Source organism: Myotis nattereri (assembly GCF_964212035.1).
Source record: "Myotis nattereri genome assembly, chromosome: 1".
In the NCBI taxonomy this organism is placed as follows: Eukaryota; Metazoa; Chordata; class Mammalia; order Chiroptera; family Vespertilionidae; genus Myotis; species Myotis nattereri.
Window position 1 is genome coordinate 175,656,976 of NC_138075.1, and position 25,567 is coordinate 175,682,542.

Genomic DNA, 25,567 nt, shown 5'->3' on the forward strand with positions numbered 1-25,567 from the left:
AGTGCAAATACTAACTTGGCAGTTACCATGAAGAGAGCTGCCTGTTGGTAGAGTTAGGCATACATATCACGTTAGAGGTAAAATATTGCCTGAGATGGATTGTCAGTACTACCATTTTTCACTTTCTGTTTTCTGTTTTTAATTTAGTTTTCCTGGTGATTTTGTTAAGTATTATGCCTGAAAGGCTTTGGGTGGATTGATTTATTTCCACATTGTTTAGTAAAAAAAAAAAAAATAGATCATTATAGTAGTGTTTGTCTCCCCAGCAATATGGTGTGGTAATTTGCATATGATTTTATCCTTCGGAAGTCCAGCACTCAGTCTTTCAGCCATTTAAGCATTAACTTATTCTCTCTTTTTTCACCACAAGTTCTTGAACCCCCAGAAACTGAGGGCCCAGTGATTGTTTTCACCCCCTCCTCTATTCCCCTCAAGGACCTGACAGTTAAGAACATTGGTTCTCAACACAAGTTTCTCAGACTAGCAACATCCCCATCATTTGGGAACTCGTTAGAAAGCAGATTGTCTGTGCTCACTCAGATCTACTGAGTCAGAAACTCTGACCAGCAGTCAGCACACCTCCAGGTGATTCTGGTACTTGCTAAGATTGACTGGTCTAGAGCAAGAGCTAGACAAATTATTAAGGAATGCAAAGCAAGAGGGAATTTAATAGTAAACACTTAAAAAAATCTTTGTTCTCTTTTTTTGCAAAATATTTGAGAACAACTTAATTTTGAGCTTACCTTAAATACTGAGATCTCAAAATTTTCATGAGGGATATGATCTCTTCTTATTTAGAAGAAGCTAGATAATGAAATATGTGTATGACCTCCAGTTTTATAAATAAAAATGTAGTCTTTTACATGAACATAAAGTTGTGTGTGGTGTGTTTTTTTTTTAATGTTTTCCAAGTAGCCAACCACATTTTGGTTATCTGAATAATCTTTTTTACTGATCTGGATAGGATATAAAGCATTTTTTTTTTTTTTACCATTAAGGACTATAGTTGAAATTCTTAAATGTAATTCATGAAGAAAAATACTAATTTTATATATATTGTTTTTTATCTATTTATTTTTTTCATTTCCTAGGACGACAGCTTCTCATAAAAGCTGTCAATAGAGTTTGGACTGAATTGATACATAGTAAGAAACAAGCCTTGGAGGAGCTTTTCAAAGTCACTCTCCCTGTGAATGAAAGGGGCCATGTGGACATAGCTGTAGCGAGGCCGCTCATCGAAGAAGCTGGTTTGAAGTGCTGGCAGAATCATTTGGGTAAGAAAGTCTGCAGAGATCCTGTGACCAGGAGATTTACACATGGGTGTTATACATGGGTGTACTTTAGATACATAATTAAAACTTTCCCGAAAGGATATTATGACAGCAGTAGAAATAAACATCAATACAGTATAACCAATTCTAGAATAATCATTCTAGATTATGCTGAGATTTGGCTTTTCTTCTCAGATTAAAAAATCTAAGGTGTGTTATACATCAGGATTCTATGAGTTTGGAAAATAATATAATGCTTATAGCTTTAGTATGGTCACCATCATGGCTATGAGTCCACAATTCCCTGTCTTTAATTCTGAAGTTCAAAAAGCCCTGAAAACCCAAGGTTTGTTCATTAATTTGGTCCCAAAATTCACTTGATAGCAAAACCTGTCCTATCTTTATTTATTCTACTTGGAATGAATATTTATACATTTTGCACAGAAATATTAATGTGTTAAAATATGGTTTATCACCAGAGACCCTGTAGTAGTGTTATATAATGAAATTTAGGTTAAGTACTGTATCACCTTTTTAACATTCAGAACATTTTAAATTCCAAAGTATACCCAGCATCAAAGATTTTAGATAGGGGATTGTAAATTGTTATTAACATAGAAACCAATTTCATTAAATTTGCATATTACTGCAGAGCGTGAAGTTTCAATGAAAGGTAAATCCAACCAGTGTACTAATTGTCAATCAACTATCCTTATCCAAGATCACCTGTAAATAAGTGCATAACTCAGAATATGTGTCTGTAGTGTAAACTGCTTTTGATAACTATAGAATTGTGGTTTGTCACCATGATGCCAGAGTATTGAAAGTAAGACTGATAAATAAATACATGGAGAAATTGTAAAATAACCTGAGTTTAATTTCATAGCCCATGAAAAGAAATGCATCAGTCGCGGAGAGGCTTTAGTGCCCACCTGTCAATCCAAGCTGTCCCGCGTAAGCAGCGGCTTTGGTCTCTCCAAGTTAACAGGATCAAGAAGGAATCGGAAGGAAAGTGGTCTCAATAAACACAGCCTTTCCACCCAGGTACACTGTTTGGTTTAATTGATGATATGATTAGAAATTTATATTTCAGGGTTTAATTGTAGAATTTTATATAACACACATAACATGTACCACGCACATGACTTGATATGGAACTTTTCCACATTTTTGCTTTAGAAGAGAGAGAGAAATAACTCTAGCCCTGGCCAGTTTGGCTCAGTGGATAGAGTGTCGGCCTGTGGACTGAGGGGTCCCGGGTTCGATTCTGGTCAGGGGCATGTGCCCGGGTTACGGGCTCAATCTCCAGTGGGGGGTGTGTAGGAGGCAGCTGATCAATGATTCTCTCTCATCATTGATGTTTCTATATCTCTCTCTCCCTCTCCCTCTCCCTTTCTCTCTGAAATCAATAAAAATATATGCAATAAATAATAAAATAAACCATAGCAATCATTTATAAAAAAAGAAATAACTCTAGATTGCAGTAACATCTCATTTTATTGTGATAGAATTGCATTATGAGTGCTATGTATTTACATCCATTTCATAACTGGACATAAGATGAGATTCAGATATTGATATATGATCAGACTATGGACGATTTTTATGAACTTTTGATAATTTTGTTACTGATATTTTAAAGTAACAGCAGAATAAAATGGCTTTTCAAAATAAATCTTAGAGAGATACACACACACACACACACACACATATACCTGTGACTGGTTTTTTTCAAAAACTCATCTACTTCCAGTATTAATTTCTTCCTCATCATACTTCCTCTGCCATCCCCAAGTCTCAGTGGGAAAGGGTCTGAGAGGGACTGTGTGTATCCGTCATTCAAAGTGGCAGCTGGGATTCCCAGGAAGCACAGTCTGAGAAGCAGTTTAGTGTGTGTGATGTTGATTGGGGTTCCCTTGTGGTTATTACCTGTGGAAGAAGGAAGCAGGATTGGTCACAAGAAAATGCCTGGCTATAGTGCAGGTCCCGTGACATCCTCAGCCAACGTAAGTTCAGGGGCCAAAATAGCCTATCAGTAGACCGGTACTGAGCTGAAATGGCTGACCCTGCTTACCCCCAAATCAATCAGTTTTTGGGTATGGGGTGCCCAGGCGGCTCTCTGCAGCTGAAGTGATCCCTAAAGGCAGCGACAGCATTCCCAGAAGCTCAGCAGCAAACCCTTCCCTGATGGGGCATTGGGTTAGGGCAGGGAAGGGTTTTTGTGTTCAACACACATTCCTCCATTAGTTTCATCACATAAGTCATCTTTCAGAGTTTATTGAGACTATTTGTAATGGTGACTTTAACAGAATTTTAACTAATTGTTCAGCATTAATTTCAAGGCTGGTTAACTCATTTTTTCCAGTTAATACATGAAATATTAAACTTATTTTTCTGTCCATTGTCAGGAGATTTCTCAGTGGATGTTTACACATATCGCTGTTGTTCGTGACTTAGTAGACACACAATATAAGGAACATCAGGAGGTAAGAGTCCATAATCACAATCTTGGTATGTTTTGCATTTCTGTAGTGACCTTTGTCGTCTCTTATCATGGCCTTCATTTTGAAATCTGTTTTATCAGATATGATTATTGCTACTCCAGCTTTTTTTTTCTTTTCCATTTGCATGGAAAATTTTTTCCCATCACTTCACTCTCATCCTATGTGTGTCTTTTGTTCTGAGGTGGGTCTCTTGTAGACAGCATATGGTTGGGTCATGTTTTTGTATCCATTCAGCTACCCTATGCCTTTTAACCTATTTACATTTAAGGTTATTATTGATAGGTATTTATTTATTTCCATTTTCTGTATGCCTAGGTTTCTCTCTCTGTTTCTTCTCATTACAGCAGTCCCTTTAGCATTTTGTGTAATGCTGGCTTGGTGGTGAGGAACTTCTATAGCCTTTTTTTTTTTTTTTTTTTTTTTTTTTTTTTTTGTCCAGGAAGCTCTTTATTTGACCATCTATTTTGAATGATAGTCTTGCTGGATATAGTAATCTTGGTTTCAGATCCTTGCTTTCCATTACCTTGAGTACTTCATGCCATTCCCTTCTGGCCTGTAGGGTTTCTGATGAGAAATCAGATGTCAGCCTTATGGGAGGTCCTTTGTAGGTAACAGTTTGCTTTTCTTTTGCTGCCTTTAAGATCCTCTCTGTCTTTAATTTTTGGCATTTTAATTATGATGTGTCTGGGTGTGGGCCTGTTTGTGTTCTTCTTGCTTGGGGTTCGCTGTGCCCCCTGAACTTCTGTGAGTTTTTCCTTTACCAGGCTAGGGAAGTTTTCTGCCATTTCTTCAGGCACATTCTCTAATCCTTTGTCCCTTTCTGACTCTTTCACATACCTGTTATTCTAATATTGTTACATTTCATGTTGTCCCACAGCTCCTTTAAGCTGTCCTCCTGTTTTTTAATTGTTGTTGTTGTTTTTTTCCTTTTTGGTTCTCTGATTGATGTTTTTCAACCCTGTCTTCTAATTCATTGATTCGATCCTCAGCTTCCCCTAACATGCTATGTATTCCTTCCAATGTGTTCTTTATTTGTGCTATGTCATTCTTTTTTTATGTTTTCATAGTTACTATATCTTTTCTCATGCTATTGAGCAACATTACTCTGAACTCTGTTTCAGATAAATTTCTTATCTCTGCTTCACTTATCTCTTCTTCTGGAGAATTCTCTTGTTCTTTCATTTGGAGGGTTTTTCTTTGTCTCATTTTGGCTGCCTCTTTGGGTTTGTGACTGTTACGTAGATCCTCCACACCTCTCAATCTCTAGTGCAGGACAGTGTCAAACACTATTTCTGACTAATTAGATCAGGCAAAGACTCAAAGCCTCCAGAGACTGCCTCTGCCTACAGACTGATATGATTCTGACTTAAATTGCACCCAGGCAATTGTCCTCAGAGGTGGTGAGAGTTTTTTTCAACAGGGTGTGGCAATTGCTTCTGCCTGGAGGCTAATTGTTAGTTTTAGTCTCTTAAGTGGCCTCAGGGCAAGGTATTTTTCAATAGGGTGGGGTCAACTGTGTTCCACCCAGGCAAGTCCTCCTGTATACCAAATGTCTGTGGGAAAGATATACTCCACTGCCTGAGGGAATGACTCAGCAAGGAAACCCTGGTGTCTGCCTTCTGAGCTCTAACCCCTGAGTCCCCAATCCTGGCTTCTGCTCACACAGCTTCAGTCCACTCTGCTCTCCCTCTGCTGGAGCACAAGGTGTGTGGGTCCTCAGGGAATTTTGTGAATTGGTCCTTTAAGAGAGTGCCTGAATTTCCAGCTGTCTCTCCCTGACAGAAGCAACCCCACTGCTTTTCACAGCCAGATGTTATGTGGGTACTCTTCTCAGTTGTGGTGCTTTCTGCTGGGGGGCCCAGCTTGGGGATTAGACCTCAGAGTTCTCAGTGGCAACCCCCCACAGCTGAGATATCTCTCTGGGACTTCAGTTACCATCTGTGGGTGCCCGACCAGCCCTTTTGTGCCTCCACCCCTCCTACCAGTCTCTATGCGGCCTCCACTTTTGGTCCTTGTGTATCAGGGTTCTCTGCAGCGAGTCTTCCATTGATTATTCAGGAAGTTTTTCTGTATTTCAGTTGTAATTCCAGTCTGGTCCTGGGAGCGTGTCCAGACAGCATCCACTTACTTTGTTGCCATTTTTAATCTCCTCTCCACTTAGCGAGTAGAATGGTTCTTTGCATTTCTTAAGTGGGAAAGGACTCTTTTCCTACCCATTTTAAGGCTAAGTTGCTGAACCGCATTCATCATTAGATTATTTTAATTATTCCTGCCAATAGTTACTTTGGCTATTGGTTTTAAGATCAAAATTTTGAATTTCCTATAGGCAAACTGCATTAAAAAATCAACAAATTTGAAATCATCACAGCTGAATCCTGTTAACATTCAATAGTGACATACAACAGTCCTTGTTCCTAATAAAAACTTATCTAGGAGATTGTGAAAATATGCATCAAAGTTTCTGAGAAGTCTTTTGAAATTCTAAATACATAAAAGACTAAAAATAAGGTTTTTTATTACAGTTGCTTGGTGATTGTCAGTAAAAATTCAATTCAATGAAAGCTTCTTTGTGAATTCATTATTACTATACAGCTTATCCTAAATATTTTATTTCCAAAGCAACTGTTTTAAAGATTGTTGAATGCTAAACTGCTAATATTTTATGGTCCTAACACTAGGTTAGTTATTTTAGGGAATTCTACTACTCCCTGAATACATAAGTACTACTATGATTTCATGTAATTTTATGATTATTCTTTCAATAAATTTTACTGTTGGTTGTATAAAGAGATCTTTATTCTTAGACTTAGGTTGTATACATATATTCAATGAATCATTAAATAAGTTAGTTATAACCGTCTACTGTTAAAACATTTTATGTGAATGTGAAGTTTCCTATCAGAGTTGAATGTTTATATTCTTTCCATAAAAACTTTGGAAATATTACAAAACTTATCAGTAATCTAGTGTGTTGGCAATATTTGTTTCCAGATATTAACTTGGTTTTAAGGTATTTGTAGATTTTTCATTGTTACTCTTACTTTTGCTCAAAAACCAACCTGGACTCTTCCCCGCAGCGCCAGCAAAATGCCTTGAAGTATGTGACTGAGGAGTGGAGCCAAATTGAGTATGAACTGCTGCGGGAGCGAGGGTTGTGGGGTCCCCCCATCGGCTCCCATCTAGACAAATGGATGCTGGAGATGACAGAAGGGCCCTGCAGAATGAGGAAGAAAATGGTGCGAAATGATATGTTTTATAACCATTACCCTTATGTGCCAGACACCGAACAAGAGACAAGTGTGGCGGTGAGTATGCAGAATTACATGTTTGTAATGGTGCCTTGAAGCTTTTTTTCTTAAGCATCTTTCCTTATTAGGTCAATTACCTAAAATGTCTGATTTTGATAATTCAGTATGCTGTATTAAATTGGTAATGTCAGGGTGGTGATGGTGGAATAAGAGGCTGCAGCAGTGAGACAGGGAGACATTGTAGTGAAGTGGTTTCAACCACAAACTTGGGAGCCAGACTGCCTTGCCTGGATTAAGGCCTACTTCTACCCCTCTATTGCTGGGTGACTTACTACCTGTCGTTGAGCCTGCTTGGGCTTCTGTTTCCTTATGCCTAAAATGGAGAAAATAATGGTTTCACCTCAAACAGATGTTAAAAGGATTAAGTTAATTGAAATTAGTAAAGTATTTAGAATAGTGTCCAATACAAAATAAGCCCTGTATGAGTGAGTGTTAAGTAAACAAAATGAGTATTGGCACTAAGCAATGCCCATTGAAGAAACGTAATAAGCAGCAAAGAACAATTGCCTGAACATGTAGATCTTTCCATTCATGTTAAGAAGCTTCATCACCGACTCCATGGGTTTAAAACAAACATTTGCCCTTACGTACCTTTTTATACAGACAAGTTACCCTTCCCAAAGCCTTTGTTCAGGATTTTTCACAAGACTAAAATAAATTTTGTCTAAACTGATAATGATTGGGGAATTGCATATTATGTCTGGGAAAATAGAGTCTTTCCCAGTAGTCACTACAAATTTAAGAAGAGAAAACACAGGAGTATAAGATCCACTGAATTTAAGTCTGAAAGTCCTCATAACATTTCTAAATAGTAATTTAGCTCTTCAGTGTCTAAAAATATTTCCTTGCCTACAAAATATATAATAGTTTCCTCCTTAGAAACGCACTTTTGTCATGGAATCACAGCTTTGGGAATTGAAAGAGGATTTTGCAGATAATTTCATGCAGTTTCCTACTACTATTATGTCAATGTGTAATGAGCTATAAAAACATTATTTATGAAGTATTTTACTGTTTTGTACTTTGTCTTCAAAATGCCATGTACATTTCATACTTAAAAGCACGTCTCAGTCCAGACTAACCACTTTTCATAGGCTCAGGAACCACATGTGCAGAGTGGGTACTGTGATACATGGGCAGCTCTAGAGAACCCCTGACTTTTAGACTAGTGTTTCATGATTTTTAAAAAAATCAGTATCCCTTATTAATGAGTAAGATTTTCATGTCTTCCTTTATTATCATTTAAATTTTCAAAAGAGTTATTCTGACTTTAAAAAGATAGTCTGGAAAAGCATATTTTAAGATTTTTCTCCCTCCCCAAGAATCTGACTACCTTATGCTTAATTTATCTCTGGATAGAAAGGTTACTAGGGGTTGTATTTCATATTTTGTTTCACCCTAGATTTTAGCTGCCTCTAAAATGAAGTGCTCTAAATAAATCTATTGAAATTCATATCCAATTAGAAAGTATTATCATTACAAAGAATCATCCACTGACAGACATATTGGGTTTGTTCTTCTGAGGTATTTGGTTAATAGGATTTTAGAACCTGAGAGCTTATAAAGTCCATCCGCTTGCCCAGTGTACAGGTTTTATTATATTTTATTAAAAACTTCACTTTAAAACTAAGATTTATAAAGGAGACTTGGAACATGGGTCTTTTAATAAATAGTTCAGATCATATAATTTGAGGCAACTTGCATTGTTTCAATCCTCCTTTTTTTTTACTTTTGGCAAAACCCTGGCTTCATATACTTATACTCATGGGTTCCACCTCTGTCCAGAAGCTACTTAGAATGTAGGTTGTAGACCTGCTAATATATAGTTACTTAAAACTTATCAACATAGCTCCCCAAGGTCTACTGTTTTCCAAGCTATTCAGTTTTATCAAGAATTCCATATTTGGCACAGCTGTAACTTAAAATGCCATAATTTCTAATACCAGAGCATTGTGTAAGAAAATTAATCTACCCGCATTTTTGTAGCCTTTTACTAGCACCTACTTTTGTCAGAGCAAACCAGCAATACATTCTCTCGTTCTTAATCTTACCCCCAAAATAAATAATTGATTAAGAACTTAAGCCAGATTTGATAAAATATTTTTTATTGAATCAATACACATTTAAATGGAATCCATTCAAGAATACTAAAATAAAGGTTGGGTTTACAGTTGTGAGTACACAAAAGTTTATTGTTATATCATTATTTATTAATTATTGTATTATTTTCTATATAAACAACTGTAAATGTACTTTTGCTCCATCCTGTGTAAGATAAATATACTCCCTTGAATATGTGACTGACACACTATTTTTATTTCACTGAGGCATATACTTTTTGAGTTACATAACCAGAATATTTTGTGTCTTATCTATTCCTTTCCTTCTTTATAACAGTGTTATTTATTTTACAGACGTATATTTAATTTTCTATATCAGATAAAACAAAATAACCTATTTAGAGTTTAGACTTACAACCTTAATATCATTAGCATTTTACCTAAGCAAAGGAGTTCACCAGCCTATGAAATCTAAACAGACACTCTCAGAAATAGGTATATGCCACATGGAATTTAGTTTTTAATCAGATGGGGTACATATTGGGAAACACAACAGAGTCAAGAAATGTTAAAGATACATTTCAAAATAGAAGACGCTCTGGATAGAGGAGATGATTATAGAATGCAGACCCATGCACAAGTCTAGGATAACCTGCTGTGATGAAATCTGAAAGAATAGTTTGAGTTTGCTAGTTCAGAATCTTTTGTAGATCTCAAATGCCATTGAATATCCACTTTTGTTCTCTGGAATATGCAATCTGGCAATGGTGACAGCAAATTAATTCTAAAACCTAGAAGCAACAGCTATCCCATGACTTCTATTGTGAAACAAAAAAAAGAGTGAATACCGTACTTTTAAGCACTCTACAGAGTTTACAAATGCAGTTTCATTTATGTGTCTAGTGGCCCTTGAAGTGGAGTCTGTCTTATCATCCCAGTTTTACCATGAGGACTAGAAACCTAGGAAAGTTAAGGAACTCTTTCTAGTTCGCAGCTACGAAGTGATAGAACCATGTGTAATCTTGACAGAAATTGAATCATTTTTGAAAAGGAAAAGATTCTGATGTTTCTTGGTTTTGTGACATTATCTGTAAATAGTGAATTTCTTTCAGACAGAAACCATATATTAGGTTTTGTCTTTCTAATGCTAACAGAGTACCTAGAACTTGATAGATTCTTGATAGATTTTCATTGAATTGACCATCAGCATTCTCTTTTCCTAACTTAGAGATTTTATCCATTGCTTCCTGTATATTCTGTAGAATTTTCCTAATTCTGAAATTTTTCCACTAGAGCCAGATTTTATGGGACCTGAAGTTTATACAACTTGGAGGGAAGAAGGAGGCGGCTCCATAAGAAAAAGAGTACCAAATTATGTGTACAAAATTACTAGGGCCAGCCCCTCTTCCAGTATTTTGAAAGGAGCCCATGGGAAGTAAAGGTGGTTGAAGTTTAAGCTTTCTTAACCTCATAGTAAACCCACCTCTGTCCTGAACTATATTAAATATTGCCTACCAGAAGTAGAGCTCAGTCTTTCTTCCCTTCAACTCTTATAAATGTGTTGCCCTCCTTGTGTGAGTCTTTATAAAATATAGTCAGTACTTTATGCAATAACATGTATTTGCCAACCTAAAAATGGCTTTTGAAGCCTCTTGATAGGTTAGCAGGCTTTACCTGGAATGAGAGCAAATGGTTTGATTAATTGCCTTATTGATTAAGAATAATTATTGTTTCTAAGTAACATTTACTTCGATAGTCCTGTTGCTTAAGCTGAAGGAGTACAGTGATGATTAAAAAGTTGTTTTATTGTTTTAAATCTGTGATGTGTTAGAAATGAATCAAGTGATTTATCTTAGTCATTAAAATTTTATTTCTTAAACCTGGATAATATTGTATGCTGCATAAAAAATAACTATTCTAAGTTTTGAACTTTTATTTCTTGGTTTTTAAATTGGATGTTTATTTATAGAGTATAGAACATATTTTAGTGTTTTATTTGCCACAGACTCAAAAGCTTTCAGAATTTCTCAGTTAAAATTATTTTCATAAAAGCAAGAATAATTATATCCTGAGGAAAATTGGTATATGTGGAAAATTCGTATTCTTCCATGAAAATAATTTATCTCTGCACAGGGACTTTCCTTGGGAGATAATTTTCTTAACTTAAAAAAAGCTAAACTAACTTGCAATATAATTCTATATTTTAAGTGGTAGTATTAGTTATAGATAGTATTAAAATGTGAGCCTAGGACAGTGATGGCGAACCTTTTGAGCTCGGCGTGTCAGCATTTTGAAAAACCCTAACTTAACTCTGGTGCCATGTCACATATGATATTTGCAACCATAGTAAAACAAAAACTTATATTTTTGATACTTATTTTATATATTTAAATGCCATTTAACAAAGAAAAATCAACCAAAAAAATGAGTTCAGGTGTCACCTCTGACACGTGTGTCATAGGTTCGTCATCACTGGCCTACGATATGATAAAAATATAAAATCTGGTTGTTTTTAAGCCGTTTGTCTAATTACCTTGAATCCTATTAAATGAAATAAGATTACATATTTTGCTATTAAAAAATATTTAACCATTAATACCAGGTTTTAATTCTGTAATCCCCTTATTTTAACAGAATAATAATCTCAAACAAAATATACTATTCTTTGCAAATATCTTTGGAGTAAAAATCTCAGTGTCTACCTATTAATGTTGGGCTGCTCAGTGCAGAAGGATAAATTTACTGAAAGGACCCTTTTCCAATTAAGGGAGTCTCTCAGAGCTGCCTCCACATATATTTTTATGTAATATATAGACATCACAGGACAAAGAAACTGAGCAACTCATTCAGGAAATTCTATTGCCAGCATTATAGAAAATTTTAAAGTAAAAGGACTAAAAAAATATTTTCTAGAAATTTTGACTTGGAGAAATTGAGATTTCCATATGAGCATAATTACAACAATAATATATTAAAAGCCTAATATGCAAATCGACTGAATGGGTGGAATGACTGGTTGCTATGATGCGCACTGACCACCAGTGGGCAGATGCTCAACGGGCTCACAGCTGGCTGGTGAGCACAGCGGACGTGCTGGGAGCCTCTCCTGCCTCCGAGGCAGTGCTACGGAGCAGCGAGCAGGCAGGCGGCAAGGAGTGAGGGGTCCTGGACTGCGAGAGGGCACAGGCTGGACTGAGGCTGCCTCCCCCCGCCCCCCCCTCCCGTGCACGAATGTCATGCATCGGGCCTCTAGTTTTAAATAAAAGAGAGCTGAGGTACTACTAAAATTATTGGTATAACATATATCTTATCTATTGAATGCTTTACTACCATTTAATAAAATAAGAACTTTAGTTAGTGGATCAGTGAGCACATGTATTAAAAGAGCAGCACTATATCATATGCTGCAGAGACAATATAAGAGTGTACCTGTCAGACCCTGCCCATAGTCCAGTTGAGGGGTACGTAGTGGATATCAGAGTTGGGTTTGACAATAGTCATTGGTCCATTTGGCTATATTGGTTTCTCATACATCTATCCAGCATTTATCTTGTTTTTCTAGGAATTTCAGTGATTGCTGAATCAGTGCCCTCCATCCCTGTGCACTTCCACATGCATGTCAATAGAGTTCAGTCCTTGTTTATAATTCTGTTTTTATTGACATAAATGTTACACACATTGAAACATACAAATCTTAAGTGTACCATTCCATGAATTTTAACAAATGTGTAGTATACACATGTGTAACCAAACTCTTATCAAGATAGAGAACATGCATGTATACTTTAAAGATTATTCTTCAATATAAGGTACGAGTTTAAAGTTTGTTTTGAAAAACAAAGGTTTACTAAAACTACGTGAAGTATTTGAAAGCATGTCCAGTAGCCCCGCGCTTGTTTTGTCTAGGGAAGCAAACATCTGTGAAAGCATTTTGCCTACTCATGTTTACCGTAGGGAAAGATACCGGAAGTCATCTTCAGATATAAACCGGGAAAAGGAAGATAAATTGGAAGTAGTTCTTGGGTGCATTATTGTCTGTCCGTATGTATCTGTGTGTTTACCTGCATAAGCCACACACTACAGCTTAACTAGAAATTTCTGTCGATCAGGATTTTATTCTCAGAATAAAATATAAAGCAGCCACTTAATTCTTCTTTTTTAAATTGTTGACACTATTGCAGATGTCCCTATGCACCCCCCTCCTTAATCCCCCTCTACCCAGCCCCAGCCCCCTTACCTCCTTCCATCTGTACCTAATTCTTTAAAAGTACTTTTTACAAAAACTTTTGGTTGGAGGCTGACATCCAGTCTGCCTTCTGCTCTCAGCCTTTATGGGGTTATAGCAGTAAGGTGGTGAAGGAAGTAAAGGCCATGGACTTTATGAGAGGATGTTTTTAAATAACAAGCACTTAGTGATTTGTTTGGTTCAGGGATAGTGCAGATAATCATTTAAACCAGTTGTTCCTATTACAAAACAGATCTGGGGAATAGGGAGTGAGCCAGGTGAAAGGTAGGTGGAAGACAATAGCTAGCATCAGGTTCTATTTTCTAGTTTTTTCCTTTTGAAGCCGTGAAGAGTTGCCTGTAAATCATTCATGCCAACGGCAGCCAGTGCTGAAGTTGTGTCAGTGTGGTCTTTAAGTATATCCTGTTCAGTCAGTAGCCTTGAGAATTAGTGTATTTTAGTTTCATTCTAAAACTACTCTTGATAATGGAGAAAATAATCACAAGATGCTCCGTGATTATTTCAAACAGCCTAGGATGTCGTGTTAATTTTCTTTTGCATGAGTACAGGTTCCTATTCCACACAATCCTCAAGAAAAATTTATTTTTATGTTATTCTTTATGTTTTTTTTCTGATGTGTTTATACTTAATACCCTGTTTTCAGTCTGAGATCCCAAGTAAACAGCCTGAGACTTCCGATGATATCATTCCTCAAAAGGTAAAACAAATTACCATAAAATAATGCAAACTACTTGCAGTTTTGGTTTTTTTGTTTTGTTTTGTTTTGTTTTGTTTTTAGTGCATGGTAGACTAGACTAACTTAAAAGATTGACTTTCAATTTGCTCTTCCTATAAGTTTCTTAGAGTTGAAAAGTGGGTTTCATTTTTGCTGAGAACTGTTCTGGCCTTTCTCGGCTTTGCTCTAATTAGCTTCCTAGGGTCTGTGTGTGGCTCACTAACAGGTGGAGTGTTCATTGCTCTCACTATAAAATGTGTATGGCTTCATACTTAACTAACAAGTTCTGACGCATGTTAGTAATGGGCAGCCTGACACCTTCAACTGTTTTTTCAATTACTCACTTAATTTTACTAGATACTAAACTGTATTTTGAGAATGCAAGAGTATTTCTCTTTTAAAATTATTTTTTCCATCAGAAGGAACTAATGAAAACTAAGAGTATATGACCACTTTTCAAAATACAATTTAAATTTATTTTAATTTGTTAAAAAAAATTTAATTTTTCCCCCAGGAAGATTCTGTACATAATTCAATAAAAACTGTAGTTCTTTAGAACACAAAAATATGCTTCAAAATATTTAGGGGAAATGCCTATGGTTCTGAGTTTAAATCTGTAAATGTTGTCCCACATGTGTTCATTCATTGTCTTGCCCATCACTAACTCTGCTTTCATCTTTTTAAAATGAACAATTTTGAGTTAAAGATAATAGTTATATATCAAGTAGAAGAACTGTTACAGTACAAAGTGTGTTACCTTGCTTTCATTTCCAAAATATTGCAGTGTTCTTATTTGTTCATCAGGTTGATCCTTCCATAATTGTGATATTATTTTACATCATTTTAATACTTTCCTGTGTTATGTAATATATTTCAGTTTCCATTTGCTGGATATCAGTCTTCAGTTAGCTCTTTATTCCCCGATTCTGTGCCTGAAATTAAAAGAAGGCTGGAGTGGTTTTAGTTAGGTGTACTTTTATCTCAACTTGATTCAGTATTTTCATCTAAATATTCCAAGCAATTGGACACAGTTTTCCACTTCAATTTGAAATCATTTTTTTAAAAACGTCTTGCTTGAAATAAGCATTGTTGTAAACAATACGTATTGACTACTTGAGTTTGAAGAGTAGGCCAATAGAATATTTTAAATTAGACACTCTTATTCATAGGAAAGGTGAAGTAAATGTTTACAGAGAGAGCATTTTAAAGCATGTTTCAAACCCCATCCTTTTCTAATTATTAATTCAAAGTCTGAGTCTAATTCTGAGTGAGGAACCTTTATACATGTAAACTTTTCCCTCTGGTTTTACTTTTTTGTAGGAACTTTTAGACCTTAATGTTTTCATTGTATTAGGTGTGGGGGGGGGGGGTGTAGGTCAAGTGGAGAACATTTTTCAGGTAAATATTAATTATTCTGAAAAATGCTCGTTTCATGCCAAAAAAGTTAAATATTTCCAATGTTGTAGGTAATAAATTTCTTTTTCTAAATTGACTTATATATGCCCTTGATATACTCATTTAGTTAGTAAGTTTATGGATCATATTCTCCTATACAACAATGAGGATGTTTTAACAAATTGGAGATACCAGCTCAAAGTGGCAGACCAACCAGAGAGCACCATCTGGTCTGAAGCTGGTTGAGTCCATGCTGGTCAGGACTCTCTGAAGGTTTGGGCCATTTTCAGAGTTCCAGTAAGACCTGGGAATATGCGAAAGACCAGGGCAGTTCTGAGTCTCTACCTGCAAGTGTCTGAAGTAAACACTCGTACAGATGACCCCAACTGAAGGGCTGGCCCTTTAGGCCTGACCTACTTACTGTACTTGGGATGCAAGCAGCATTCCAGGCTCCTTACAGGCTAGACATCCCCCTTGTAACTTGATGGTCTCCAACACTGGGCATTCTCTTCACACTACTACTGTATAGGGAAGTTTTCTGATACATCAGTGAGCCCATACTATACTAATGTGAAAATGTTATTTAATTAGAGAGGGTTCATTTCTACTTCGAGAAGAACAAAACTGCTAATATTGTTTTACGTATGTCTTTTAAAAATCAATGGAATTTAAAAATAAAGAAACTTAACCCCAGTAATCTATGGATTTACTGTGTATAAATACAGTCTATTAAAAATCCCTAGGAAAAAGGTAACATGTAAAGAAGTCATGACACCATACCTTCCCTTGGGAAGCTTATATTTTTATTCTTGAAGGCAATTATTTGAGTTCTTTTCTCTTGTTATTTCTTAGAAACCTGCTAGGTACAGAAGAGCCATAAGTTATGACAGCAAAGAATACTACATGCGACTAGCCTCTGGCAATCCCGCCATTGTCCAAGATGCCATTGTAGAGAGTTCAGAAGGTGAAGCTGCTCAGCAAGAGCCAGAGCACGGCGAAGACACTATTGCCAAAGTCAAAGGTCAGCCTTCCTCTGGGTTTCAATTTGAAATCATTAGGAGCATTGCTCATATTTGAATGTATATGAAAATAGGAACAACTGTGAACAGTAGGTCCAGCCTTAAAGATATCCATAAATATTATGCCATCTCATTCTTCTTAAAAATTCATTTCTGTATCTGAATTTTTAAAGCAACTGGCTCTTTCTTATTGTCTGCAGATGAATGCAATATGCCCATTGACTTGATAATTCTTTTTTTAAATTGTATTTTGCAGAATTCTTGTGGCACCTGATATTTTCAGTTAACTGATAACTAAATATTTATAAGTTTAAAACCACTACTGAAAATGTGTCCTTAGTGCACGTTAGCCAACAGGAAACAGTAATAGTCTTTTTTCCTATAATTATTCCAAATCTTTTCATGGTTATGCATTCTGCCTCCTTTCTACAGCTATATGACCATCTCAACCAAAAATACCATAGAAAATCGTGATTTATTTCTCCTATTATTATAATACTAGTGGCCCGGTGCATGAAATTCATGCATGGAGTGGGGAGTGTTCCCTCGGCCCAGCCTGCACCCTCTCCAATCGGGGACCCTTTGGGGGATGTCTGACTACCGGTGGATCAGGCCTAAACCGGCAGTCGGGCATCCCTCTCATAAGCTGGGACTGCTGCCTCCTAACCGCTCACCTGCCTGCCTGCCTGATTGCCCCTAACTGCCTCTGCCTGCCTGCCTGCCTGATCACCCTAACTGCCCTACCCTGCCAGCCTGATCTCGTCCCCAACTGCCCTCCCCTACTGGCCTGATCTCACCCCCCAACTGCCCTCCCCTACTGGCCTGATCTCGCCCCCAACTGCCCTCCTCTGCTGGCCAATTTGGTTCTGATTGGTAGGTTTCTATGCCAGTCAGCGTCAAAAGCTCCACCTCCTAGGCAGCCATTGGTTCCTCACAGTTGACCCAGATTTGGTTCTGATTGGTCAGTTTCTATGCCAGTCAGTGTCAAAAGCTCCGCCTCCTGGGTAGCCATTGGCTCCTCATATTTCACCCAGATTTGGTTCTGATTGGTCAGTTTCTATGCCAGTCGGGGTCTCTGGGCCTATCAGCGGGGCCTGATCAGAAAGGCAGGGCTGATCAGCAGCCCTAGTGGAGGCCTGGAGAGAAATGGAGGTGCGGTTGCTGGCCCCACCAGGAGAGAGAGAGGCAAGTGCTGATCAACAGGTGCTACACAGGCTGCAGATCAGACCCTGCTTCTCTCGTCAGGCCTCTCTCTGGGCCTGATTTGCAGGCCCCTCAGCAGTCAGTGCTGGGTCAGGAGCCTGCAGACACAGTGCTGGGTCGCCATGGCAATCCAGCGCTGACTGCAGGACTGACTTCCTGTTGATCAAGCCTCTGGTCTTGACGGACCCAGGGTTTTTATATATTAGGATACCTATTCTCTCATAATGATTATGACTTACCAAGCATTTCATAATTGATATAAAGTTTTCATAGAATCCTTGAAGCTTTCAGTAGTTGAACAGTTTACAACCTTCTAATTTTCTTGACATTGCACCAGCAAAATTATTGAGATACTCTAAAGCTGTATTTACTGGGTATAAGCCCCACAGTATAATTCACAAAGTGAGTCAGTCGACTTGTGTTTGGGTCATTGGCACTTCACTTCTCTTTACCTCATTTTCCTAATCTCTAAATTAGCTAAAACCACAAATACAGTGCCACTACTATAATATGCAAGGTGGTATTCTAGACATAGAGTTGGAGGTTTTGATTCACCAAATTAAAAACAATGCAGCTGTAAGCTTTCCCCTCGTGGATGTTCCCAGCAGGACTTGATCTCTTATGCTTACTTATTATGCTCTTTTAAATGTGAAAATAAGGTTCTTCATAAGGCAAAGCAGAGCCCCTGATAACACAGATTGAAAGCATAAGATTCTAACAGGCTGACTTAATGCTTTCCAAAATTCTTAAAGCAACTATCACTGGTAGGTGTAACATGACTTTTCTTTGGTACAACTAAGACTATTGATTTAACTAAATGTGGGAGTTAGAGTGTATTTCGAGTGGTTCTCATATTTTGGGATCTTGTTAACTGATTTTAATGTCATCTGCTGTGATTATTAATAAAGTTATCTAAATGTAGGCAGGAAAGTGTTTCCTTAATCTGCAAATTAAATGATTTGTCCCTGTATTATAAAGAATTCTGGTCTTATTCTTTATGGCCTGATGATAGGATGTATGAATGACCGTACTGCCACTTATGACCTAAGTCTTAAAATAGTCCTCATGGGCAGTCTAAGTAGGTGGTATCTGTTATAATCATGTTTATAAATCGTTATCTTTACTTTTGTTTCTGGTAAGAATTGATCATTTATTCATGGTATCTCCTCTATGACACTTGTCTGTAGCAACATCATTCTTACCATTAATGATGCTAAACTCTCTGTTTATCATTATCTGATACTTATTTAGAATTTACTATTTATAACCATAATGCTCAGTGCTTTTATTACATGAGTTACCTCATTTTGTCCTCCAACAATTCTCTAAGATAGTCAGTATTCCTATTCCAGTTTTATAGGTAAGAAAACTGAGATTCAGAGAGGGCAAATAATTCTCCAAAGTCACACAGCCATTTAACTCCAGAGTCTGTGTTGTTAACCATTGAACTGTGTTGCATCCTGAGTTATCTCAAATTGGAAATGTATAGGAGGGGCTACATGAGACTAAATGCTTCCCAAATGGCCCTGCAAGGTCACATGGCCCTCTTGGTTATTATCCTGTAGGTCTGGTCAAGCCTCCTCTAAAACGGTCCCGATCTGCACCTGATGGCGGTGATGAGGAGAACCAGGAGCAGTTACAAGACCAGATTGCTGAGGGTGGCTCTATAGAAGAGGAGGAGAAAACAGACAACACCACCCTACTTCGCCTCCTAGAGGACGGAGAAAAGGTACTGTGCTTCTAAAAAGTAACGATTGTATGTAAGTAACTTGTTTCCAGTTTACAAGACTGGTTGATAGGGTGGCAGAAGATAAATATTTCAGCCTCTGTGATGAAATACAATATTAAACCACCTTTTGGGTTCAGTACTTCTCTCATCTTCAGGATTTTCTAACCTAGCTGATCACATAAAACAGCATGAAGTTTCATCAGACACAGTATTAACAATTGACACCTACTTCACCATCTTCCTCTATTCCCTTTATTAGACTGCAGTACTTGGTATAATTCTCTATTCCAAACCCATGTACACAACCCATTCTGGCCTTGTGCTTTTTCGACTCCATAACTCCAGTGATACCTATAAGAAGCTTCAGCCAATCTGCGCCATCTCCCCAGCCTCCTTCACTCATAGAACATTACTTTGCCTTTCTGTTTCAGCCTCCTGCACCTTGCCCATCTCTCCAAGCTCCTCTTACTGACCCTGCCTTGTAGCCTGAGCCCCCTGCAGCATTGTGTGTGTTGCAGTTTACTACATCCATGATGTTATTTCTTCATTCTACACTTAACTCATTCTCTTCTCTGCCAAAATGCCTCTCTCTCCATCATTTGCATAACCTCTCCTTGTAACTCCCATTGATACAGTCTAATTTATTTGGATGTCTTTAATACTTAAATGTAGGAAGTGTTTCTTGATTGTCTTGCCAACTCAGGCTTGTCTAGATATCCTCCTGTATGCTTTTATAATGCCTTGTATATATTACTCTATTTTATTAGGTCCTGATTATTTATTCCTGTGTCTGTCTCTCCCCCTAGCCAGGGAGCTCCTGATAGGCCAGCACTGCTTCTTATTCCTACCCTATTGCTGTATAGTTCCACTCACTTAGCAGACACCCTGAAACCTTAAGTGAAGGAGTGTTTGGTTGAGTAAATAAAGGGATAGAGGAAGGAAGGAAGGAAGGGAGGGAGGGAGGGAGGGAGGGAAGGAAGGAAGGAAGGAAGGAAGGAAGGAAGGAAGGAAGGAAGGAAGGAAGGAAGGAAGGAAAAGGGAAGGGAAGGAAGGAAGGAAAGAAAGAGTAATGAGCATCAACTGTTTAAAGGATGGTCTTTTTTCTATTATATTAGATCTTGAAATAACCCTTGAAATCTGGCCCACTCTGTAGTAGTAACCAGAAATCCTATCTAATAAAGAGGGAATATGCTAATTGACCCTCACACCATCCCAAAGATGGCGGCACCCACAGCCAATAAGGAGGAAATATGTGAATTAACTGTCCACCCTCAAAGATGGCAGCACCCACAGCCAATAAGGAGGGAATATGCTAATTGACTCCCCCTCCCACAAAGATGGCGGTGCCCACAGCCACAAGATGCAGGGGAGGGCAGTTGTGGGCGATCAGGCCAGCAGGGGAGGGCAGTTAGGGGCAACCAGGCTGGCAGGGGAGGGTAGTTAAGGGTGAACAGGCCTGCAGAAGACGGTAGTTGAGGGGGACCAGGCCAGCAGAGGAGGGCAGTTGGGGCGACCAGGCTGGCAGGGGAGCAGTTAGGTGTCAATCAGGCTAGCAGGGAAATTGTTAGGGGATGATCAGGCTGGCAGGCAGAAGCGGTTAGGGGCAATCAGGCAGGCCATCAGACGAGCGGTTGGGAGCCAGCAGTCCTGGATTGTGAGAGGGATGTCCGACTGGCGGATGTCCGCCAGTCGGACATCCCCCAAGGGGTCCCAGATTGGAGAGGGTGCAGGCTGGGCTGAGGGACCCACCCCCACCCCCAGTGCACGAATTTCGTGCACCGGGCCTCTAGGTAGTATATAATTTTTTAAATTCTGTCCAAATATATGGCCTTATTAATGTGGAATGAGAATATTTTTTAAAACCATATAACTGCAAAACTTCATTAAGTCTGAAGGAAGCACAAGAGAAGCTCTGAGTCTTGGGAATGTTATATTTCTTCATTAGGATGCTCGTTGCAGCATATTTAGCATTTGAAAATCCAAGCTGTGCATTTTTGAAAAACATTTTTCTGTATGTATGTTACACTGCACTAAAGGTACTTTAAAAGTGCATCATTATTTTTCCTGTTACATTCTACCATTTTATTATTGAAGTAGTTCAAATGTGGCTATGAATATTGACTTACATTTGCATATTTTAGAAAATTACTTTCTAATGCTGTCACTTGTTAAACTTTTAATCTCATGATTACAGTTTTTACTGTTTTAAGATTCAGTAGTACAAGAAGTATATTCAAACTGACGTTTATTTGACATTTGTTTGCCTGTAGTTTAGTTGATGATCTTTTTCCTTGACTCATGTTGAACTGAGTTTAAACAAGAAAGAATTTTTAATAAGAACAGATCCTGCTCATTGGAGAGAAAACAATACTTACATTGAGAGATTCAGTGATTCCTTCCTTCTATGAGGAAAATACAACTTATGCCAATTTGGGCTTTTTACAGTGGCATAACAGTCGGCCAGGCAGGAAGGATCCAGATGGGAGCGGATAGGGACCAATCCCAGTTCTAGTTCCAGGAGTTGTTATGGAAAAAAGAAAAGTGAGCTGTGTGGAAGAGAAAATAGCCAACAGTTGCAAACATGAATATGTAAATTATCTTGCTCTCACAACAAGCTAGTGTGCATTTGAAATTTACAAACAAAGACACAGAGGCCCAGAGAAATTAGGAAACTTGGCTAGATCTACAATAAGTAACAAAACTGGGAATTCACTCAGGATTGTTAGGCTCCCCAGACCTTTTTCACTTTGTATCATCTTTGCTCACACAGGGCTCAGTCCTAATCTGTTTACATGTATGCCTCAGTTCCCTTTCCTGCCAAGTTTTCTGTCTGTCTTCCTCATTATCGAACTAGTTCATCACCTGTGGAACCTGGTACATACGTGCCTGGCACATAGTGAGTATCGGTGAATATTGAGAAAAATGGATGATGCATGGGGGTGGATGGATATGACTAAATGATTGTTTCTTTTTACTGAGGTCAACTACAAATCAGACACTGTCTGAGCAGATTCTCTTTAATATGCTGACACTCATTTACTATGCTTGGCTCAGGAGATGCCATCACAGAGGGACCTTGGTAAAATCCTGTTCGCCCATTAAATCCATGTTTTAAAACATTTTGTTTCAGTTATATCAAAATAAAATAAAAATCTATGTTGATAAATGTTTATGGTTTTCCTTTATAGATCCAACACATGTACCGTTGTGCTCGAGTCCAGGGCCTGGATACCAGTGAGGGGCTGCTTCTCTTTGGTAAAGAGCACTTTTATGTGATTGATGGATTTACAATGACAGCAACCAGGGAAATAAGGGACATTGAAACTTTACCTCCAAAGTAAGTAGATGAATGAAGAGACATACAGTACAGCTATCTTTAGAAAACAATATTATTCACATTTTGTTTTTTAATCCAGAAATTGTGTTTCAAATAATGTTACCTCTCAGTTTGTGTGCATCCATGTTAAATATTCACAAGGGTTATAGTTATTTAAAAGTAATAAAAAAATGGCTTTATATTTCAAAATGAAAACTAAAGTTTTGACTATGCATTAATAATATTAGACACCAAATTTCTTGTATTATAATCTATATGTTTATAAACTTATTCTGAATTTTCAAATTGTTCTTTTTAAAAAATTTTAATACAAGCACAGTTATAGAGAAAACGCAGGCCACTGCACAACCCTCCTGGGTGCCCTGGGTACCCTGGAAGCAGTGTGACCAAGGCTCAGGCAGCAGTGAGCTGAGTCTTACCCATCTGCCCTTCTTCTGCCAGTTCTGTGATGGAAGTGATAGTGGGTAATGGAAAACCCAGAAGGCAGACCAAGCTAGAAGGAAGATGAAAAGCTAAACACTTAGAAATTCAACACATTTTTCTCTTCCTTTGCCATTTTGAACACCTAACACTGTTGAATGTAGACATGATCTTTGCAATTCATTCCTAGGAGATATTTCATATACAGTAGTCACTTTCAGCAACAATTAGGGCCACATTATGACTTTCATGGGCCCCTTTCTCCATATAAAAATATTAAAATTTATATTTATGACTTGGTTTAAAGATGAATATATCCATATTATATATTAAAACATATTCTTCTGCCTAAAAGTTTAATTTTGTTCTTCTGGTTTTAAAAGAAATTAAAACATTTTCTTGGGCCCCTGAAAGTATTTAGATCTAGGCACTGTGTCTGATTGATAAGTTGGCCCTGATAGCAATAATGGGATTTTAAAATTAACTTCATCAAAGGAGGTTGCTCATGTGCTGAGTAGCTGACAAATTAGTCTCTTCAATATATTTTTTGAAGTGAATATTCTGATATACTGTTCTCCCTTCTATTCATATGTTGAGAATAACAGCTTTTTTTGAACTCTGAATTTATTTCTCGCTGTGTTTTTGTTTATCTCCTTTCCCTTGGCTGCCTATAGTATGCATGAGCCAATTATTCCTAGAGGAGCCAGGCAAGGCCCCAGTCAGCTCAAGAGAACGTGCAGCATTTTTGCGTATGAAGATATCAGGGAGGTACATAAAAGGAGGTATCTCCTGCAGGTGGGTTGACTTAGTAGTACCCAGTGTTTTGTCATGTTCCTTTATTCAGAGCATGTATTATTTTAAAACTGATGCATGCCATGAAAACCCTCTGCAGGATCTGCATTATCCCTTAGAGTATTTCATAGATTATTCCTTAAATTTGGTTATGTGACAGACAAACTGACATCATACGGTGCATAACTCTGTATAATGCATCTCTTTAAAAAAAAAAAATCCGCCGAAACCGGTTTGGCTCAGTGGATAGAGCGTCGGCCTGCGGACTGAAGGGTCCCAGGTTCGATTCCGGTCAAGGGCATGTACCTGGGTTGCGGGCACATCCCCAGTGGGAGATGTGCAGGAGGTGGCTGATCGATGTTTCTCTTTCATCGATGTTTCTAACTCTCTCTCTCTCTCTCCCTTCCTCTCTGTAAAAAAACCAATAAAATATATTAAAAAAAAATAAAATAAAATAAAACCTAAAACTTAAGTGATATCTTGGTCACCCATCCTTATCTATAGCTATCCAATTCAACATTATAATTGCCTTTCAGTATAAAAATTACATCTTCCTTATAATTTCACAAAATTATAACTTTTTGATTATTTTAGTTTACCATTCTATTATGAAATATTTTAGAAAAAATTTGAGAACACATTTGAAACAAATTGGCTCTGTTTACTTTGTAATTGAATCTGCTGGGAATTTATGACTCAGTGTTCTTCAATGGGTTAACTTTTTCAAATTCATAGAAATGGATAGTGGAAAAATTAATATATAACCTTATTTGTGTTTTTCTTTATGTCGTTTTTTTCTCTGATCATTTCAGCCTATTGCTGTGGAAGTTTTCTCTGGAGATGGACGGAATTACCTCCTTGCTTTTCAGAAAGGAATTAGAAATAAAGTCTATCAAAGGTATTGCTTATTAGGAATACTTGATAATGCTATCATGGGAAGAGATAGAAGGGAAACTAGTACCAATTTACTAGTAGCTAGTTTTTAAAAATCTAGAATTTAAATCAGTGAATTAATTTCCTTGAGGAAAATATTTGTTTCACTTTTGCCAACCTCTTTAAACATGATTCTTCTAACTCAGCGGTTCTCAACCTGTGGGTCGCGACCCCCTTGGGCGTCGAATGACCCTTTCACAGGGGTCGCCTAAGACCTTTGGAAAACACATATATATTTACATATTGTTCTTGTGATTAATCACTATGCTTTAATTATGTTCAATTTATAACAATGAAATTGGGGGTCACCACAACATGAGGAACTGTATTAAAGGGTCGCAGCATTAGGAAGGTTGAGAACCACTGTTCTAACTAGCTTTTATAATGATGCTATTTTATTTTGAAATGCCATTTTTTTCTTCTGGTAACGTATAGTTATCATTCAAAACCACTTTCATCAATAAGTCCTACATCTCTAAATGTAAAAGGATGGTGAAGTGTAGCTTCAAAAATAATACTTCAGGTTCCAAATAGGCTTTCTTCATATTGAACAGAGAGACCAAGTTTCCTTAGAAATTACACTCATATGAGACTTTCTCTGGTCTTGGAAGGGACATTGGATACCTTCACCATTG

The 25,567-nt window shown here is 37.6% G+C and overlaps 1 protein-coding gene across 2 annotated transcripts in view; it reads left to right on the plus strand.

Annotated features, from left to right (window-relative positions):
- WDFY3 (WD repeat and FYVE domain containing 3) overlaps positions 1 to 25,567 on the plus strand; it is a 176,933-nt gene that overhangs the window by 113,922 nt on the left and 37,444 nt on the right. Inside the window, exons 38-47 of one of the 2 annotated variants that reach the window (XM_081094948.1) lie at positions 1,092 to 1,274; positions 2,158 to 2,315; positions 3,680 to 3,757; positions 6,853 to 7,080; positions 14,033 to 14,086; positions 16,352 to 16,520; positions 19,287 to 19,450; positions 22,639 to 22,787; positions 23,882 to 24,002; positions 24,812 to 24,897. In XM_081094948.1, the coding sequence (XP_080951074.1) occupies positions 1,092 to 1,274; positions 2,158 to 2,315; positions 3,680 to 3,757; positions 6,853 to 7,080; positions 14,033 to 14,086; positions 16,352 to 16,520; positions 19,287 to 19,450; positions 22,639 to 22,787; positions 23,882 to 24,002; positions 24,812 to 24,897 (1,390 nt within the window). The remainder of the gene's footprint in view (positions 1 to 1,091; positions 1,275 to 2,157; positions 2,316 to 3,679; positions 3,758 to 6,852; positions 7,081 to 14,032; positions 14,087 to 16,351; positions 16,521 to 19,286; positions 19,451 to 22,638; positions 22,788 to 23,881; positions 24,003 to 24,811; positions 24,898 to 25,567) is intronic. The other variant, XM_081094949.1, reaches the window with a different exon arrangement.